The 22,191-nt window shown below is 42.0% G+C and overlaps 1 protein-coding gene across 1 annotated transcript in view; it reads left to right on the top strand.

The window, feature by feature from the left end:
- Positions 1 to 22,191, top strand: part of CACNA1S (calcium voltage-gated channel subunit alpha1 S) — a 422,207-nt gene that overhangs the window by 281,797 nt on the left and 118,219 nt on the right. The window contains exons 25-28 of the mRNA XM_077270340.1: positions 468 to 669; positions 774 to 932; positions 9,938 to 10,048; positions 11,345 to 11,428. Coding sequence (XP_077126455.1) covers positions 468 to 669; positions 774 to 932; positions 9,938 to 10,048; positions 11,345 to 11,428 — 556 coding nt within the window. The remainder of the gene's footprint in view (positions 1 to 467; positions 670 to 773; positions 933 to 9,937; positions 10,049 to 11,344; positions 11,429 to 22,191) is intronic.

Here is a 22,191-nt window from a genome sequence, read left to right as displayed (position 1 = left end):
ATATTTCCCTGCTTGCAAGATAGCTGCCTAAGTGGCAGGAGGAGTGCAGGGGTAAGTGTAAGGTTCACCTCCACTGCCTTTCATATCCTACAACACAGGAAAGGTTGGGAATTTGTCTTTAGACATAACACTGCACTCCTGATTGTCGGTGAGGTGACTATCTTGGATGCAGGAGCAGAACGCTGATCTGACTGAATCAGGCAAATGGAGGACACCAGGGTGGGTGATTATATGAAAAATGGAAAGTCACTTCTTGTTACCAGGGTGGAGGGTTTCTGTAAATAAAATGCGTATAAATTTAGTTAGCATTTTTAAATCTGAAGTTTTGGTGTACTTATGCTACACATTTTGCTGATCGTTTTAGATCATTTATACATATCTTTTGTTTAATGCATTTATTTGTTTCTATTATGTGTTGTCACAAGTAAATGGTTAAAATTGATATTCCTATATTTCTATCCACACAGGTTACTGTATAGAGCTATAGACTCACACAAAGAGGATATGGGACCTATTTACAATTACCGCATTGAAATTGCCGTCTATTTCATTGTCTACATAATTCTCATTGCTTTCTTCATGATGAATATTTTTGTGGGATTTGTCATTGTAACCTTTCAAGAGCAGGGAGAGCAGGAGTATAAAAATTGTGAATTAAACAAGAATCAAGTAAGAAAGAGAAATATGTTTTCAGTATTTTTTTTTTTTTACAATTCCTATTCTATATACAGTGATCACCGATGTGACATACTTGCATCTTTTTCGTCCAACAGAGACAGTGTGTACAATATGCCCTGAAGGCCCGTCCTTTACGACGGTACATCCCAAAAAACCCTTACCAGTATAAAGTCTGGTATTTGGTTACATCTTCTTATTTTGAATACTTGATGTTTTTTCTCATCATGCTGAATACCATTAGCCTTGGAATGCAGGTAATACTTAATCTATTAGCACATTTTTATTTGAATGTACTATTTACTTTTAAACACAATGGGACATATTTATCTATTGTCTAATTCTTAAATGGTGCAAACTTAGACTATACAGTCTTAACCTCTTAGGAATGGCCCAATCATTATATGAAGGAACTGATCGTAACAGATGAATCTCTTAGATCTTGCTGTCAAGCACGACAGCATCATTAAAAAAACTTCCAAAATTGAAGCCTTCACTTCTGGCAGCCCTCTGCGCACTAATCAGTTGCCATGGCAGTCAAGCGCCTCCTGAAGGCCCCCATATCTGCCATGATAGCAATCGTATGAAGCCTAACCCACTGTTGGGATTCATATCAGATGAGCAATTTCACATTACAATATTGAATAGGTGATCGAGCCTAATGTTTTTTACATTAAACATTGTGAAGAGATAAAAAAAATGAAAAAATAAATAAATATAAGTTTATATCGTCGCCCCTTTTCACAAGATATAAATTGCAAAATGTAAAAAAAATATACACTCACCGGCCACTTTATTAGGTACACCTGTCCAACTTCTTGTTAACACTTAATTTCTAATCAGCCAATCACATGGCGGCAACTCAGTGCATTTAGGCATGTAGACATGGTCAAGACAATCTCCTGCAGTTCAAACCGAGCATCAGTATGGGGAAGAAAGGTGATTTGAGTGCCTTTGAACGTGGCATGGTTGTTGGTGCCAGAAGGGCTGGTCTGAGTATTTCAGAAACTGCTGATCTACTGGGATTTTCACGCACAACCATCTCTAGGGTTTACAGAGAATGGTCCGAAAAAGAAAAAAAATCCAGTGAGCGGCAGTTCTGTGGGCGGAAATGCCTTGTTGATGCCAGAGGTCAGAGGAGAATGGGCAGACTGGTTCGAGCTGATAGAAAGGCAACAGTGACTCAAATCGCCACCCGTTACAACCAAGGTAGGCCTAAGAGCATCTCTGAATGCACAGTGCGTCGAACTTTGAGGCAGATGGGCTACAGCAGCAGAAGACCACACCGGGTACCACTCCTTTCAGCTAAGAACAGGAAACTGAGGCTACAATTTGAACAAGCTCATCGAAATTGGACAGTAGAAGATTGGAAAAACGTTGCTTGGTCTGATGAGTCTCGATTTCTGCTGCGACATTCGGATGGTAGGGTCAGAATTTGGCGTAAACAACATGAAAGCATGGATCCATCCTGCCTTGTATGGAGCATCTTTGGGATGTGCAGCCGACAAATCTGCGGCAACTGTGTGATGCCATCATGTCAATATGGACCAAAATCTCTGAGGAATGCTTCCAGCACCTTGTTGAATCTATGCCACGAAGAATTGAGGCAGTTCTGAAGGCAAAAGGGGGTCCAACCCGTTACTAGCATGGTGTACCTAATAAAGTGGCCGGTGAGTGTATATTGGCATTTTAGCATTGCCGACTGTATAGTTTCGTGAAGTAATAACATTTCTAAGTATTTATCCCATAGATTGTATGCCAAAATAAAAAAAAATGGAAATACCAGAATTGATGTTTTTTGTTTTCCACACTATATAATGCAATAAAAATTATTGAACTGTCACAGGTAACCCAAAGAGGTATCAATAAAACAGCAGCTGTCACAGTACTTTTGCAGGATTTCTCAGGGCAAGGGGCTCCTTCCCTATCATGCTGGGGGCCCCCTAGTCTATCCTTGTCACCTTGATAACCCGGGAAGGTGCACACGTCGGGGTCACGTGCCTTGCTATGTTCCTGACTTAACCTTATCTGTTCCCTTCCCCACCTAGGATGGTGTGAGGCCGAATAGTATAGGAATACACTAACCAGACAGACAAGGGAAGGGAAATGAAAACTGCAATCATACAAAATATACTCACTAAACAACAGAGTGAAATAGATGGGAGGTATCGGAAGGTGACAATGAGGGTGAACACGCAAACAAACTCCATACAGAAATCTCTGGAACAAATCTACATCCGCCAACTCCAAACACCGAACAACTCCTCCAACTCCAGGCAGAATGAACTATCACTGACAATTCACAAATGCCAGTGGCAAGTATATATACCAGAGGAGAGTGTCCAACACAGACCCGCTGAGGCAATCCATGATGGAGATCTCCAGGAGATCGACTCAACTTATTAACCCTAGCAATGCCAGAGAAAAGAAAACCTGCAGTGTTTATTATGATGGTGAAGCAGTTTTAACCAGTGCCGGAGTTCAGGTAATCAGACACCCCTCTGTTGTGGTATTCCTGTGGCAAATTAATATAAAAGTTATGGGTCGCAGAATATAACTGCACCAACTAATTGTTTTTTGCAATGTTCTGAATTTTTTTTAACCACAACAATATAAAAAACTACAGTTGTGTGAAAAAGTGTTTGCCCCTTCCTGATTTCCTATTCTTTTGTATGTTTGTCACACTTATATGTTTCAGATCACCAAACCAATTTAAATATTAGACAAAGATAACACAAGTAACCACAAAATGCAGTTTTTAAAAGAAGGTCTTTATTATTTAGGGAAAAAGAAATCCAAACCTATAGGGCCCTGTGTGAAAAAGTGATTGCCCTAAACCTAATAATTGGTTGGGCCACCCTTAGCAGCAACAACTGAAATCAAGTGTTTGCAATAACTGGCAATTATTCTTTTACAACACTCTGGAGGAATTCTGGCCCAGTCATCTTTGCAAAATTGTTGTAATTCAGCCATATTTGAGGATATCCGAGAATGAGCCGCATTTTTAAGGTCATGCTGCCGCATCTCAATCACATTAAGATCAGGACTCTGACTAAGTCACTACAAATTCTTAATTTTGTTTGTCTTAAGCCATTCAGAGATGGACTTGCTGATGTGTTTTGGATCATTGTCCTACTGTATAACCCAAGTGCGCTTCAGCTTGAGGTCACAAACTAATGGCCGGACATTATCCTTCAGGTTTTTTTGGTAGACAGGAAACAGGAACACAGGTACACAGGTAGACAGCAGAATTCATAGTTCCATTTACCACAGCAAGTCTTCCAGGTCCTGAAGCAGCAAAACAGTACTGTTGTATGATGTTCCTTTTCTGAAATGCTGTTTTACTTCTACGCTTGATGTAATGGGACATACTCCTTCCAAAAAGTTCAACTTTTGTCTCGTCAATCCACAGAGTATTCTTCCAAAAATCTTGGGGATCATCAAGATGTTTTCTGGCAAAACTAAGACAAGCCTTTCTGTCCTTATTGCTCAGCAGTGGTTTTGTCTCTGAACACTGCCATACAGGCCATTTCTCCCCAGTCTCTTTCTTATAGTAGAGTCATGAACACTGACCTTAACTGAGGCAAGTTAGGCCTGCAGTTCCTTGGATGTTGTTGTGGTGTCTTTTGTGACCACTTTGATGAGTCGTCTCTGCACTCTTGGGGAAATTTTAGTCGGCAGGCTACTCCTGGGAAGGTTCACCACTTTTCCATGTTTTCGCCATTTGTGGATAAAGACTCTCATTGTGGTTCGTGGGATTCTCAAAGCTTGAGAAATGGCTTTATAACCCTTTCCAAACTGATACATCTCAGTGACTCTGTTTCTCATTTGTTCCAGAATTTCTTTGGATTGCGGCATGATATCTAGCTTTTGAAGGTCTTTGGTCTACTTCACTTTGTCATCCAGATCCTATTTAAGTGATTTCTTGATTGAGAACAGGTGTGGCAGTAATCAGGCCTGGGTATGCTAGGGAATTTGAATTCAGCTTCCCAAAGATATGATAAACCACTGTCAATTTATATTTTAGGGAGGGGGCAATCACATGTTCACACAGGGAGCTGTAGGTATGGATTTATTTTTCTCTTAATAATAAAGACCTTCATTTAAAAACTGCATTTTGTGTTTACTTGTGTTATCTTTGTCTAATATTTAAATTTGATTGGTGATCTGAAACATTTGAGTATTGAGACAAACAAGCAAAAGAATAGGAAATCAGGAATGGGACAAACAGTTTTTCACACAGCTAAGTTTGGTATCGCTGTAATCATACTGACATTAAAAATTATATTGCCAGGTAATTTTCACCCCACAAAGAATGATGTAAAAATAAAATCCCAAATAATGGCTGAATTTCATTACTTTTTAACCATTTCACCTAAATTTTTCCAATTTTTCAGTACATTATATGGTAAAATGAATGGTTTAATTCAAAACCACAACTTTTCTTGGCTATAACAATGGAAAAAGAAAAGGAGAAAAATAAATGCGCAAAAAACAAAAATATTCTCGTTCTTAAAGCAAAGGTCCCCAACCTTTCTGACATTGAGAACCATATTCAGCTATGAAAGAGGGGCACAAGCAACATCCAGCTTTTGCCCCACACAGTAGTAACACCCAGAGCCCCCTATTACTGGTATAATGATAGCCAAAGCTTTTCCACTGAAAAAACACCAAAGCAGTATTCCAAGCTCCAGAGTTTCTTATTTTACCCCCATTTAGATCTACCATCTAGAGATCTACTATTAAAGTGAACCTGTCTGCAGGAGTTTGCTAAGTAACCTACAGGCATTGTCAGGTTGACACTGTTATACTGATTAAAATGATACCTGGGGTGAAGAAATCCATCTTGTGATTCTTCTGTAATCAGTGTTAGAAGTTTGCAGTTAATTATATGTTCGTGCTCCAGGGCGGGACTTTAGGCAGAGTCTTATTTTCCTGCTACATCCTGCTCTAAGCCAGAGAAACCTGCCCACATGCCCTGCCTGAAGCACAAACAGTCTGTCTCTATAATGAGGAACGTGTTTGCCCTTCGGGCGGCCTGTGGGCAGGTCTTTCCTTGGTTTCTGTGGCTTAGGGCAGGAAGATAAGACTCTGTCTACAGTCCTGCCCCGGAGCATGGGCATATCATTAGCTGCTAACTTCTAAGACTGATTACACAGGAACCACAAGATGGATTTCTTCACCCCAGGTATCATTTTAATCATTTTAGCACTGCCAACCTGACAGTGTCTGTATGTTACTTATCAAAATCCTGCTGACAGGTTCGCTTTAATAGCTTTTTGCTACACCTGGTGCTAATGCACCATGCTGGCAGACAGCCACGAAGCATACATCACAGTCCCGCAAGCCACATGTGACTCTCGAGCTGCAGTTTGGGGACACCTTCCTTAAAGGACTACAATATGCCAGATTTATTAAAATAAGTTCATGCTGTTTGATAAGTCAGATGCACCTTTATACTGTATAGTCTAAGTTTGCACCATCTATAACTTGGCTTACTTTTTGGTGAATTTTTGATGCATTGTATTGAAATGTAGTGTTTTGTTGCCACATGGAATGGAGATGTAGCTGACTGATAAGGTGCTGTAAGATTTTCCTACCTCTGTATCCAAGATGAGGAGCAGACAGCACCATTGCAGACTCAGCATCCACAGGCTCAGTTATGGCAGTCTCCATCTTGGCATGCTTGTTTGACCCTTCATAGCTTCGCTGTGTCCTCGGTGCTGGTGCAGACTGCAGTGCATTCCCAGCAGTGTCAAGTTCTCACAGAAAACATCCCAGACGAGCCCCCAGAGTATGCTGTTCCCCCAGATATAATTACTATTCAGCTGTTCTTTTTGCATATCGTAGAAAATAAGTTCTGCATTTGTCTGTTACTTGCTAAATGCATTATTATCATGCCAACAAGTATTATTTCTGTATCTGTGTTTAAATAAACCAAATCTAGAATTGTGGTTCTACATTTGAGTCTGTCAGCTCTCATTTTGGATATGGTGGTAGGAAAACCTCACAGCTCCTTTATCCTAAGTCATATTACAAGACTTGTAGGATCGCTACTTCCAACAGGTGGCGCTATAGAGTTCAAGTCATCTTTCTCTCTGAAGAGACAATTTGCATATTAAATTTTCAAAAGGAGCATTGCACGGTGACTAAGCCTGCTTACCTTGACAAGCCAGAGCTGGTATGTCACTTTCCACAATGAGAAACCTTACCTCTTAGACGCCAGTCCAGAACCTCTCACCTAGCCAAATCAGTTCTCATGCTTTGCACTGACGAGGGCCAACAGCCCAAAACACCTTGTCTGCAAATTGAGTTTCTGATTTGGCTTTTATCCGAAGTCATATTACAAGACTCGTTAAAGGGTTGATTGTAACTTGTAGGATCGCTACTTTCAACAGGTGGCGCTATAGAGTTCAAGTCCTCTTTCTCTCTAAAGAGGAAATTTGCATATCAAATTTCCCAGAGAAGCATTGCACGGCAAATAAGCCTCCTTACCTTGACAAGTCAGAGCCTGTATGTCACTCTCCATAAGGAGAAACCTTACCCTTAGACTCCAGTCCAGAGCCTTTCATCTAGCCAAATCAGTTCTCATATTTTGCACTGATGAGGGCCAACAGCCCGAAACACTGTGTCTGCAAATTGAGATTCTGATTTGGCTTTTATCCTAAGTCATATTACAAGACTCATTAAAGGGTTGATTGTAACTTGTAGGATCGCTACTTCCAACAGGTAGGGCTATAGAGTTCAAGTCTTCTTTCTCTCTGAAGAGGCAATTTGAATATTATAGCTCCTACATCAGTCAGCTATATCTCCATTTGCCTAATGTGGAGATAGAACAGTCAGAAATTGTATTAGAGTCCATTGAATGTGTCTGATTTATGCCTGCACACCAGAGCGCAGCTGCATCTCACACAGGAGTCTCTCTAGCAACAGGCAAGTCAGAGAGAGGCGCAGCGCATCTGCAATAATCTACACTCTCCTACAAGTCTTTGGCAATCTTCACCAAGCCGTTTTCAGATTTAAATGAACTGTTTGCTTGCACAGTTAAAGAACAGTTTACAAGTGCTTCTCACTAAATTAGAATATCATCAAAAAGTTAATTTATTTCAGTTCTTCAATACAAAAAGGGAAACCCATATATTATACTATTACAAACAGAGTGATCTATTTCAAGTGTTTATTTCTGTTAATGTTGATGATTATGGCTTACAGCCAATGAAAACCCAAAAGTCATTATCTCAGATTATATAGAATAATTAGCAAGTCTGTCTCGGTAGGCTTCACAATCATGGGGAAGACTGCTGACTTGACAGATGTCCATGGAAAGTTGAGTGGAAGGAAAAAGTGTGGTAGAAAAAGGTGCACAAGCAACCGGGACAACTGCAGCCTTGAAAGGATTGTTAAGAAAAGCCCATTCAAAAATTTGGGGGAGATTCAAAAGGAGTGGACTGCTGCTGGAGTCATTGCTTCGAGAGCCACCACACACAGACGTATCCAGGACATGGGCTACAAGTGTCGCATTCCTCGTGTAAAGCCACTCATGACCAATAGACAATGTCAGAAGTATCTTACCTGGGCCAAGGAGAAAAAGAACTGGACTGTTTCACAGTGGTCCAAGGAGTTGTTTTCAGATGAAAGTAAATTTTGATTTAATTTGGAAATCAAGGTCCCAGTGTCTGGAGGAAGGCTGTAGAGGTGCACAATCCAAGCAGCTTGAGGTCTTTTGTGAAGTTTTCACAATCAGTGATGGTTTGGAGAGCCATGTCATCTGCTGGTGTAGGTCCACTCTGTTTTATCAAGACCAAAGTCAGCGTAGCCATCTACCAGGAAATTTTACAGCACTTCATGCTTCCCTCTGCTGACAAGCTTTTTGGAGATGGAAATTTCATTCTCCAGCAGGATTTGGCACCTGTCCACACTGCCAAAAGTACCAATACCTGGTTTAAAAACAATACTATCGCTGTGCTTGATTGGCCAGCAAACTCATCTGACCTTAACCCCATAGAGAATCAATGGGGTATTGTCAAGAGGTAGATGAGAGACAAAATACTCAAAGTGTATATCATGTAATCCCTTTTAAAAATATCTTTAATGAAAAAAAGTATTAAAAATACCCTCCCAGTGCAAATCAACACACGCAATATAAATATATATGGTCTAGCATAACCTACAAAAGCCCTAGACTTGCCTACTGTCCCTTCCTATCAGCGGGGGTTTGCGCCCTACAAGAAACGATTTTTTGGCGCCCCCACTCCTCGGCTGCTGTCCCAAACTAGCCCTAATAATTCCCTATGTACTATAGGTGGGAAAGCAGCAAGCAAATAAAAGAGATGAAGGGATAGTACTTATTAATTAAAGAGACATAGGTTATGTGCCAATTGACACCCTTACATATAGATAATGCGTACTAGGTATCTTTTATGGGACCCATATAACATAGATTTACATCACGGACCCTTCACAGCTAATCAAAACCTGCACGCCAAAACCAAGGGGCCATATGACTAGCCTTTCAACACAGTCTATGCATAATAAATTCGCCACATTCAGTGCAAAAGAGCAAATGGCTATACAATTCGTGGCTATAAAGAACAGATGAAAAAATAAATAAATAATCATAGTTGGGGTTTAGCCCAAACTTAGCTTCCAGCCTCGAAGCGTTTCCCCGTCCATACGGTTCATCAGGAGGCACACAATGCAGAGCCAGTCAATGGATATTAGGTGTCATGATGAGAGGACAGACCTCAATACCTCAATAAAATACTCAACAATGCAGATGAACTGAAGGCTGCTATCAAAGCAACCTGGGCTTCCATAACACCTCAGTAGTGCCACAGGCTCATCACCTCCATGCCACGCCGCATTGATGCAGTAATCATTTTTCGAGCTGGTGTTATAAAGTACCGTATTCTAATTTACTGAGATAATGACTTTTGGGTTTTCATTGGCTGCAAGCCATAATCATCAACATTAATGGAAATGAACACTTGAAATAGATCAATCTGTTGTATTGAAGAACTGAAATGAATGAACTTTTTGATGACATTGTAGTTTACAGAGAAACACTTGTATGCATGTGCAGTTTCACCTCAAATCACACCTGCATGGAAAAATCTGTGTGAGTTTTTAAAGTACAGTTCGCAAATTCTTTTAAAAAATTGAAAGAAACTGGTGAGCAGGAAATGGCATCTATGCAGGCATGTAATATTTAACCATATTTTATATGCAAACTGGATTTCATCTGTCTCATTTTTTTTTTTAGCATTATGGTCAGACTGCTGAATTTAGTCATTTGTCAGATATCCTCAATGTAGCTTTTACTGGAATATTTACTGTGGAAATGCTATTAAAATTAGCAGCTTTTAAAGCCAAGGTGAGTGTGTACAGAGTTTTCCAGTGCTTTTATATTGCTGACCTATCTCCCAGAAATTATTTGACAGTACATAAAAATAGGGCATGCCTCGTCCATAAAAACAACTGACTTTTTGAAAGCTGGAGAAACTTGCACAGAGTCTAGGTAAGGGCTCATGCACACATCTGTTCAATCCCAAACCTCAATGGACAGAGTGAACAGGGTTCTTTTGATCTGAGCTTGATAATCTATTAGAAATACATGAAGCTGTCATGCGGGGTGGGGAACCTCGGCTCTCCAGCTGTTATAAAACTACAACTCCCAGCATGCCCTAGCAACTTGCAGCAGTTGAGGCATGCTGGGAATTGTAGTTCTCCCAGGTCTGGTCTGAAGTCCACCCAGCAAGTTCGTGCACTGCGGTCTATGATTGGACTGAGTTCCAAGGATGTCTGCCTGAGCCCTAACAATAATTATTTTGCAGTTCGCAGTGAATGCAGCCAATGTCACGATTACCAACTGCTATTGACATATACTGTATCATTTAGAATCTTAAAGAAGCATTCCCGGCAAAAAAATGTATTTGCTAATCCTTTCTAAAGTCGCTCCGGTCCCCTTCTGGGCCATATGACTTCAAACCAGACTAGCCCGTCACACAGAGTTATGGGTGGACCAGAAGTCGCTTTCACAACTCTTTAACTCTATGGAGATTTGTCCTGAGGCTTACTAGACTTACTTTAGTGGAAGTAACATCGCTCCACACAACAGTCCCTATTTGAGCCAGTCATGATAAGGAGAGGTTACATGATCCAGACGTGGACCAGAGCAACACTGGAGACCAGGAAAGACAACAATCGATAAGTATTTTATTACAACTGCATTACGTCACATACATGTTTAGAAAGAATAAGTGAATAAATATTTTGCTTCTTCAATGACTTATTATGGCTTTCGAATATGTCTGTAAAAATGCTGGCTTTCTGTTTTGTTTTGTTTTTTAAGTTGTCCAGAAAAAATAAAAAAATTTGCAACCTTCCTCTGAATAAGCCCAAGTAATTCTAATTAATGTATGATTTATGTTGACAAAGCTTATATTCTTGAAAATAGTTGTGGAAGTGAAGGCTTTTAGCTGTACACAATGTAATCACATTGTGAATATGAAGTCTGATAGACTGATAGGAACACGATGCAATTTTATCAGAGTATAGCTAGTTCTAGAAAATACTTAAGCTTTATTACATTTATATGAAATTGAACGCAATGTATTAAGTCACAAATGTTAGTATGATTCAAACATTGTTTTCTTTCTTTTTATTCTAGGGATACTTCGGGGACCCTTGGAATGTCTTTGACTTCCTAATTGTTATTGGCAGTGTAATAGATGTAATCCTGAGTGAGATTGATGTAAGTAACCTCTTCAACAACTGATCTAGTTTGGTCTATCATAAGGGCCAAGTACTTCCAGCTTTAAAGATCATTATAGATAATATTGATAAAGTATTTAAGTATTTAAAGCTGTAGTAATTAATCATTGATCTTAAAATAAAAGAAGCTGCATGATTGAATACTAATATAGTCAGCTAGCTCGTCATTGATTGCTGACAACTCTTATCCTTGGTATCTTAAACTCCCTCCTGAAACCTAAAGTACAGGCCCCCATCACCAACCTCAGCGGTGAGGATCTGGCCACTTATTTCTTAGAAAAAATTAACCACATCCATCAGGATATCTAAGCGCAATCTCCTCAGTGCCTGGATCCCCTTCCCTGCTGCACCTCAAGCTCACTAGACATCTTTGTGCCTGTTTCAGAAGAAGTTTCCAAACTCCTCGCTTCTACTCAGCCTACAACCTGCAACAGTGACCCCATTCCTTCACATAACCTGCAGTCTCTCTTACCAGTGGTCACCACTCACCTGACTAAAATATTTAACCTCTCTCTTTCTTCAGGTATCTTTCCCTCCTCATTTAAACATGCCATCATAACCCCTTTACTTAAAAAGCCATCCCTGGACCAGAACTGCACTGCTAACTACAGACCTGTCTCTAACCTTTCCTTCATCTCTAAACTCCTGGAACGCTTGGTCCACTCCCGTCTAATCCGCTATCTCTCTTCTTGACCCCTTACAATCTGGTTTCCGCTCTTTACACTCCACTGAAACTGCCCTCACTAAAGTCTCTAATGATCTAATAACAGCTAAATCCAAAGGTCATTGCTCTCTGCTGATTCTCCTGGATCTTTCTGCTGCATTTGACACTGTGGATCACCAGCTCCTCCTCACTATGCTCCGCTCCATAGGTCTCAAGGACACAGCCCTCTCCTGGTTCTCCTCCTACCTCTCTGACCGCTCCTTCACTGTATCTTTTGCCGGCTCCTCTTCCTCTCCTCGTCCCCTTACTATTGGGGTTCCGCAAGGCTCAGTCCTAGGCCCCCTCCTCTTCTCTCTTTACACGGCCCCAAATGGACAAACAATCAGCAGATTTGGGTTCCAGCATCATCTCTATGCTGATGACACCCAATTATACACTTCTTCCCCCTACATCACCCCTACCCTAATTCAAAATACCAAGGATTGTCTGTCTACTGTCTCTAACATCATGTCCTCCCTCTACCTGAAACTAAATCTCTCCAAAACGGAACTTCTTATGTTTCTCCCTTCTACTAACCTCACTCTACCCAACATCAAAATTACCCTGGAGGGTTCAACCATAACTCCCAAGCAGCATGCTCGCTGTCTTGGGGTCATATTCGACACCGAACTTTCCTTTACTCCCTATATCCGATCACTCACTCGCTCTTGTCACCTGCATCTTAAAAACATCTCCAGAATCCGACCTTTTCTCACCTTTGAAACTGCTGACTCTTACTGTCCCTCTTATTCATTCCCGTCTGGACTAGTGCAACTCTCTTCTAATCGGTCTCCCTCTTACCAAACTTTCTCCTCTCCAATCCATCTTGAATGCTGCAGCCAAAGTCATATTTCTGTCCAGCCGCTTCACCGATGCCTCCATCTTGTGCCACTCATTACACTGGCTACCATTTGCTACAGGGTCCAGTATAAACTCATCTCTCTCACCCACAAAGCTCTCCACAGTTCTGCACCGCCTTATATCTCCTCTCTCATCTCTATCGCCCTACACGTGCCCTCCGTTCTACAAACGACCTAAGACTAGCATCCCCCATAATCCGAACCTCACACCTCCGTCTCCAAGACTTCTCTCATGCTGCGCCAGCTCTCTGGAATGCACTTCCCCAGACAATCAGACTGATACCTAGCCCCGACCTATTCAAGCGCGCTTTGAAAACCCATCTCTTCAAACAAGCATACCACATCAACTACTCAGTAAACTAACTTTGCCCTGTTCCCTCCTTCCAAATATTATTCTGAATCTGCACCCTACTATTCATCTGTCTCCACACCCTCCATGCACATGATAACTGCACTTGATACTTGACTATTGCACTTAAACACACGGGCTGATGACCGGATCATGCAGCTTTGTATGAAAATCCCTATGTATTATAATTGCCAGACCTGAAATAACAAGCACTTTTCACCTATCGTGTCCCCCCATTTCCTTGTAGATTGTAAGCTTGCGAGCAGGGACCTCACCCCTAATGTCACTGTTTAAATTGTCTTAACTCGTAACGAATTTATTGTTTGTACATGTCCCCGCTTAATTGTAAAGTGCTGCGGAATATGTTGTCGCTATATAAATAAAAATTATTATTATTATTATTATCTTTTCAGTGTACAGTAAATCATAATTATATGTAAAGCACTTCCAAATTCAAAGTGTCCAGGTTCTAAAGGCCCCGTCTCACATAGCGATTTACCAACGATCACGACCAGCGATACGACCTGGCCGTGATCGTTGCAACGTAAGTCGTTGTGTGGTCGCTGGGGAGCTGTCACACAGACAGCTCTCTCCAGCGACCAACGATCAGGGGAACGACTTCGGCATCGTTGAAACTGTCTTCAACGATGCCGAAGTCCCCCTGCAGCACCCGGGTAACCAGGGTAAACATCGGCTTACTAAGCGCAGGGCCACGCTTAGTAACCCGATGTTTACCCTGGTTACCAAAAAAAACAAACAGTACATACTCACCATCTGATGTCCGTCAGGTCCCTTGCCGTCTGCTTCCTGCTCTGACTGAGCCGCCGTACAGTGAGAGCAGAGCGCAGCGGTGACGTCACTGCTGTGCTGCGCTCTCACTGTACGGCGGCACTCAGAGCAGGAAGCGGACGGCAAGGGACCTGACGGACATCAGATGGTGAGTATGTAGTGTTTGTTTTTTTTTACATTTACGCTGGTAACCAGGGTGTAAACATCGGGTTACTAAGCGCGGCCCTGCGCTTAGTAACCCGATGTTTACCCTGGTTACCAGTGAAGACATCGCTGGATCGGTGTCACACACACCGATTCAGCGATGTCAGCGGGACCTCAACGACCAAAAAACGGTCCAGGCCATTCCGACACGACCAGCGATCTCACAGCAGGGGCCTGATCGCTGGTACGTGTCACACATAGCGAGATCGCTACTGAGGTCGCTGTTGCGTCACAAAACTAGTGACTCAGCAGCGATCTCGCTAGCGATCTTGCTATGTGAGACGGGGCCTTAAGTGTTGCATTCCAATATTAGTAGTTAAGGCTTTTAGAACCACTGTGTCCTCTCTTATTTCTTCTTTTCTCCTTACCTGTGCAGTCAGGTAGGTTAGTTCTATTTATTTATTTATGGAAGGTTTTGAGGTTATCCCTATAGAGCTGATGTTTTTGACCTTGATACCACATATCTAATATTGACTAATATTATTGTGTACCCTCTGTGACACTAATGATTCACTTCAATGTTTGACATTCTTCATTTTTTGCTTGATTGTTATATAATTTAGCCCTATTTTGAATGACAAGTCTTTATATCATAGGCTTTTAGAACAAACATGCCTGACAAGTTTTGGAATTCCAATTGCAATAGAAAGTATGTGTCACATTTTTTAGATGTTGTATGTTAATGAGTGTTTTTTTATTTTTTTTTTCTCTGCAAAGTTCAGAACATGATAGGAGATCATGAGTTTCAGCAATAGCAAACGTGTGGCTCCCATTTGTGCACATGTCCATGGTGGCATTTTCTATTTTTACCTCCTGGCTACATTACAGCAAGACATGTTTAACCTTCCTCTCATACAGTTTCAATATTGCCTAAACTTATTCCTGCCCCAAAACCCCCACCCCCAAGCCATTTTGTTACTACATAACTTTATCTGTTAAGTCATGCTGTGTTTTTCTGATCACAGACTGTACATGCTCCCAGTGGTGGACCTTTCTATCATGGTGGTGGTTGCAAGCCCGTATTGGAAATACTAGCTGCATGCGCTTGCAGTGCAAAAATCCCCTTCTGCAGGTGGCTGTGGGGACAGGCGGTCGAGAGGCTGCTCCACAAGTCTTTGAATCCACATTACAAGAGTAAATTTAGCCAGATGCTTCCCCCCCCCCCCCCCCTAGAAAGGGATGCAGGCATGCTGAAGCATTTAAACACGCTTGTAGACAATCTTAAGAGTGGCTTTCCCAAAGACAGAAGTGAGGCACACAGTCTGCATCCCAGTTGTACTGGGAACGACAAGGAATCATCGCAAAAACATTAGCAGCAGCAACAGCAGTGTAAGTGGCATAAGCAATTTCTGTGAGTCGTTTCACACATTTTTGTGACCAGCTCATGCAACAGCAGAACAGAGTAAAAGTCTGACACATTGTGAACGACTGGAGAGGATGGTGCAGGAGTATCTGGAGCTCAATACCAAGGCCATCAGGGGGAGGTTGTACCCTTTTGCATTTTGGTCTTCAAAAATGGAAGAGTGGCCTGAGTTCGCCTGTAATGTCTTGAAGGTTTTGTCATGTCTGGCAGCGAGCGTTCTCTCTAAAAGTGCATCCAGGGCTGTCCCCCTTATAGTGTAGACTGCCTAACTTTCATCAAAATGAACAAGTCATGGATCTCCAATTAATTTTGCACTCCAGATGCAGACTGGGCCGACTAGGTGATGGTGTCGTTTTTAGTGTCATTCATTGATCTCACGTAATTGCAGTCTGTGCCATCTTTGTGGTGTCTTCTGTGCCGGCTGTTGCTACTGCTGCAGATGTTGCAAACAATTTTTTGAAATGTGGAGACTCCAAGTTGGGTCTCCATCTGGTGGGCTGCTTGTGGTGGAAGGTGTGTCAGAGGCCTATTATAATATTTCTACTCTGTGGAGATTGATGCCACTTTAGTGGTGTGTGACAATTATTTTTTGAAATGTGGAGACTCCAAGTTGGTTCTCCATCTGGTGGGCTGCTTGTGGTGGAAGGTGTGTTAGAGGCCTATTATAATATTTCTACTCTTTGGAAATTGATGTCACTTTAGTGGTGTGTGACAATTATTTTTTGAAATGTGGAAACTCCAAGTTGGGTCTCCATCTGCTGGGTTGCCTGTGTAAGTAGAGCTCCCAGACAGGCAGGCCTGCACTTACTGTCAGTCGACTACTTGTCTTACTTTCCTTACATTTTTCTGAGTGTGGCTGGAATAAAAAAAAAATGGAGGTGTTGCATGAGGTATCAGGTCTCCCAGCTAAGAGGGGCTTACACCACTCCCTTAACCACCAGGGCCTCATTTAAACTGTAAAGGTTCTTCTGTGGGTCAATTGATCAGTCGACAACCTGTGTTACATTCCTTACAATTTTCTACTAATAGTACTGTATGAAACTAATGTTTGTGCCATCTGAGTGTGGCTGGAATAAAGAAAAAAATTGCAGGTGTTGCATGAGGTATCAGGTCTCCCAGCTAAGAAGGCTTAAACTGCTCTCTTAACCACCAGGTCCTCAATTGAAACTTCAATTCCAAGCTGTAACTGCTGGCTCAGACCTTGTCTCATGCATGTTCCATGCCTGACTGCTGCGACATTGTAAAATGTCTACTGTGGGTCATTTGATGCCACCTTTTTTGGTGTCTGCCCCTAATTTGAGCTTTTGGGCAGCTTTTTGCCCTCCCCCCCCCCCCCCAAGGTGAATGGCGAACATCAGTCTTGTCTTAAATCTGTAAATCTTTCCTTCTGAGTCATACTTGGTTTTAAAAACACATTTACATTTGATTACTGTCTTGCCTTGTGATAGTTTGGTAAGTTTCCAAGTTTGAAGTGATGAAGGGATTTCATTTCCTCATTAACAGCATTAATCCACTTCAGTTTTTCATGGAGAGGTAATTGTTGCATCTCATCCCATGACTGCGGCCCTGACTCAGGTAGGGTTATGACAAAGTAGGATAAATGCTTAGCTGATATACCCTTCTTTGACCTCGACAATCTTCTGTCTTCAGGTTCACCTGATTTTTCTATTGCTTCTTCAGTGTTTGAAGGACCTAAACAAACTTCTGCATCCTTTTTTTGCTGTTTTGAAATTGTAACTGAGATTGTTCTTGCTTTAGCTAGACTACTGGTTTGATGTCATGAAACTTAAGAGACAAAAATTTCTGATCAATCATTACATCTCTACTTATTGTGACCTTGTTCATTTCTGGGTGGATGAATTCTACATCCTTTCTGGATTTCACTGTAGCCCACCAGGATAACCATATTTTGCATGAGATTCCCACTTGGTACGTTTTTCGTTGGGAATAGGTACAAATACTTTACTTTAAAATATTCTTATGTGTTATAGTTTAGGCTTCTTGCGTTTCCATTGCTCAAATGGACTTTTCTCAGTAGCTTTACCTGGTAGTCTGTTTTGAAGCTAGCAAGTTATCATAATTGTTTCACTCCAATATGCTGTTGGTAAATTTGCATCAAATAGCATACTTCTTCCACTTTCACAAAGTGTCTGGTTCCTTCTATCTGCTGTACCATTTTGTTTAGCGTTGTATGGTACAGTGGTCTGTAACATGATTAAATTTTTCCTTAAAACGCTTTGTGTCTCATTACTTGTATATTCAGTTCCATTATCTACACGCAGAATTTTTGTCATTCTTACAAGTTTGTTATATACTTCAGCGAGATATACAGTATTTCAAGTTTCTTTGGAACTTCATCTTTGCTGTGAAGTGGATGGACTATTGTATATCTGAAAAAATCATTGATAAATGTGAGAAAATATATCTTCTTTCCAGGTGTTTGAGTACTCATTGGACCACAAACATCTGTGTGTATTAAGTCCAGACGCTGTTTAGATTTTGTAGTACTATTCTTAGGAAAGGATTTTCTTGACATTTTCCCTTTAAGACAGCTAGTAATACCATCAGGAAGTTGTTTTCTTTAACTAACTTTCGTATTGCTTCTGGGTCTCTATGTGCAAGATGCCTGTGTCATATAGTGGGGAAAATAAGTATTTGATACACTGCCGATTTTGCAAGTTTTCCCACCTACAAAGAATGGAGAGGACTGTCATTTTATCGGCAGCACACTTCAACTGTTAGGCCGGCGTCACACTAGCGTATTGAATCCGATGCGAGAGCATCGGATGCGATATGCTAATGACCCTCGGCTCCTGCTTTGCTGTGAGCGGGAGCTGAGTGTCATGCGTCTGTGCTCCGAGCCTCTCGCACAGAGCGGATCGGAGCACAGCTGCGAAGGAGGCGGAGAAACTAATTTCTCCATCTCCTCCATTGCCGGGGTCCACGTTTAGCGCACAGCACTTGGATGATATCCGAGTGATGTGCGCTGTCTCACTTGCACCCATAGGCTTATATGGGTGCGATTGAGCCGAGAGTCGGCCGAGTGTCCGTGACAATCACAGCATGCTGCGATTGTCTCGGACCGAGGAAAACGGACGACAAAAAATCGGCTGCTAGGAGCTGCCCCATAGTGTAACATTGGTCCGAGTGCAATACGATTTTGTTATCGCATTGCACTCGTCCGTTTAAGTCGCCAGTGTGACGCCGGCCTTAGAGACAGAATCTAAAAAAATCCAGAAAATCATTGTATCATTTTTACATAATTAATTAGCATTTTATTGCATTAAATAAGTATGTGATATAATAGAAAAACAGAACCAAATATTTGGTACAGAAACCTTAGTTTGCAATTACAGAGGTTAGATGTTTCCTGTAGTTCTTGACCAAGTTTGCACACACAGCAGCAGTGATTTTGGCCCCTACTACTACAGGCAACCCACCAGATGGAGACCCAAATCGGAGTCTTCACATTTCAAAAAAATTGTTTGTAACATCAGCAGCAGTAATGTCACAATATATATATAGCGACCCTATGGGGGGGTCGGTTGGCGGACAGCACCACACACAACGGGATGGTAAAGAGGTGAGGAAGGCCCTATCAATAGGGAAATGAGGAATGGTCACCTCCTGCTCATACCTGAGGCTGACCCTGCACTCCCCTAATGCCCTAAGTGGGTTCTTCCTCTCACTGCCGTCAGGAACCTCGTCCTTCGCTGTTGCCTCACACCGCCCTAGCTAGTGCATTGGTCGGCAATGGCACTAGTCTCACCACTGCAGATAGTACAACACAGGGGACAGTAACAAACACGAGACAGATGGGGTAATAACACAACTTAGCTTTACAACTTCCTCTGTTGCAAAGCACCGCACAGCAGAATAAAAGCACCAGGATCACAAACTCATGAAACCAGCTGATAAACCACAGCAGCCAGCAAGCTCCTTACTCCAGGCTTGGTCACTGTAGATTGCTGTATCACCAACAGTCAGCTGATGCATTAGGTGACCATTTAAAGGATGGTGGGAGGGGTCACCACCAACATCAGCTGACCTGACAACTCTGCAGTTTTAACAAATTACCAGTGAGGGAAACTGATATTAACCCCTAGTCTGCCCAATCTGTGACTGGGGTGCAAAAGTCATCAGAGCAGAAGTAGTGTAAGTAGCATAAGCAATTTCTGTGAGTCTATATAAATGTTTAATTATTTGCTCAAAGAGTATCCCTAAAGTACCAAAAATCTAAACCCCTCAGATGACTAGCCACTCAGAACAGTGATTATAAATCATGCCACAAATGTGCCTTAATAATGAGTCAAAAGTTCAGTAGTTTTACCTTACTGCTGAATAGGCATCCGTAGCTCTGGAACAGCTCACTGAGTGGCATGTGTTATGACCCCAATGGCGAGGGTCTCAGAGGAACGTGGAAGTCTGCAGAATACAAAAATCCAGCTCATAGGGCAGTGGTAACTGGGTTGACCATATATCTACTCCTAACGCCAACACTAGAAGTAGCCGGGGATCATTCCTACGTTGATTCTAGATGACACGCGCCAGCCGGAGAATCTAGCTACCCCTAGTAGAGGAAAACAAAGACCTCTCTTGCCTCCAGAGAAGGGGACCCCAAAGCTGGATAGAAGCCCCCCACAAATAATGACGGTGAGGTAAGAGGAAATGACAAACACAGAAATGAACCAGGTTTAGCACAGAGAGGCCCGCTTACTGATAGCAGAATAAAGAAAGGTAACTTATATGGTCAACAAAAACCCTATCAAAATCCACACTGGAAATTCAAGAACCCCCGAACCGTCTAACGGTCCGGGGGGAGAACACCAGCCCCCTAGAGCTTCCAGCAAAGGTCAGGATATAGATTTGGAACAAGCTGGACAAAAATACAAAACCAAAACAAATAGCAAAAAGCAAAAGGCAGACTTAGCTGATATAACTGGAACCAGGATCAGTAGACAAGAGCACAGCAGACTAGCTCTGATAACTACGTTGCCAGGCATTGAACTGAAGGTCCAGGGAGCTTATATAGCAACACCCCTAACTAACGACCCAGGTGCGGATAAAAGGAATGACAGAAAAACCAGAGTCAAAAAACTAGTAACCACTAGAGGGAGCAAAAAGCAATTCACAACAGGCATGACAGTTGTAATGAGAGAGGAAAAGCCGTCTGGTTGCAGCGGGCTTCTGTGTGTACTGTAAATCTTCCTGAAAGCTGCCCCGGCCGGTGACAGACGCTCCACTGCTCCTGGTTCCCACATTAAGCTAGCGTGCAGTTGTGTGATACAGACTCACTCGGTCTGCAATTGCTGCAGGACCTTCCGTGAAGTCAGCGGTCAAGTTGTATATCTGGGTCATGTATCGGACCAATATTTTCCAAATAGTTTCAGAAAGAACACGGTTTCCTTCATCATGCATGGTCCGTAGAGGGAATTGGTCTCTTCTTATATTACAGCTTTAACCCTTAACGCCAGCTTTAATTGAATGCAAACAATTTAACTTCGCAATTTAACCCTTTTGATGCTAGGGAATCCAGATTGAAGATCCATAGGTTCTCACCGCGGGACATCTGTTTTATGAAGTCGCCCTTTCTCCAACTTTTTCTTATAATTTGAATTCCTGTTACCACTGTACCCAAAATTAATCCCCCGTTATGGTCCGCATAGTGCTTTGATAGGAGATGCCCTACAAATTTATTCTTGATGTTTCTAAGATGTTCATTGATACGGACATTCAAAGGACGCGCCTCCTTTTATTGAATTTCTGTGAGTCGTTTCACACATTTTTTAGACCAGCCCGTGCATCAGCAGAACAGAATACAAGTCTGATACATTGTGAACCTCTGGAGTGGATGGTGCATGAGTATCTGGAACTCAATATCAATGCCATTGGGGGGGTTTGGACTTCAAAAATGGAAGAGCGGCCTGAGCTTGCTTGTCACGCCTTGGAGGTTTTTTCATGCCCATCAGCCAGCATCCTCTCAGAACATGTCTTCAGCGCTGCTGGTGGTATCCTCACGGGTTACTACATCCGGCTGTCCCCTCAAAGTGTAGACCGCCTAGCCTTCATCAAAATGAACAACTCATGGATCTCCGATGATTTTTGCACCCCTAGTAGCAGACTAGGCGATGGTGTAATTTTTAGTGTCATGTATTGATCTTGTGTTATTGCAGTTTGTGCCATCTTTGTGGTGTCTACTGTGCCTGCTGTTGCTACTGCTGCTGATGTTACTGTAAATCATGAACCGATGGAGTTGTTCATGATACAACAGAGTCATAGATGAGAAAATAACTAATTTCCACGCAGTCCAATGTTAGTAACTATTTTGATAAACGCATCAAATTTTGAAGAAAACACATCAAACAAACATTTTTCCTGAAGGTTATATCCACTGTGCTGGACAGCTCTGCCCCCAAGATGCTATTTTCTTTATGGGAATTTACCTGTTGGCATGCCCGTATGCGCCAGCTGCCAT

Source organism: Ranitomeya variabilis, chromosome 1 (genome assembly GCF_051348905.1).
Source record: "Ranitomeya variabilis isolate aRanVar5 chromosome 1, aRanVar5.hap1, whole genome shotgun sequence".
Taxonomy (NCBI): domain Eukaryota; kingdom Metazoa; phylum Chordata; class Amphibia; order Anura; family Dendrobatidae; genus Ranitomeya; species Ranitomeya variabilis.
The sequence above is the reverse complement of the archived record's forward strand: the minus strand, read 5'-3'. Positions and strand labels throughout refer to the sequence as shown.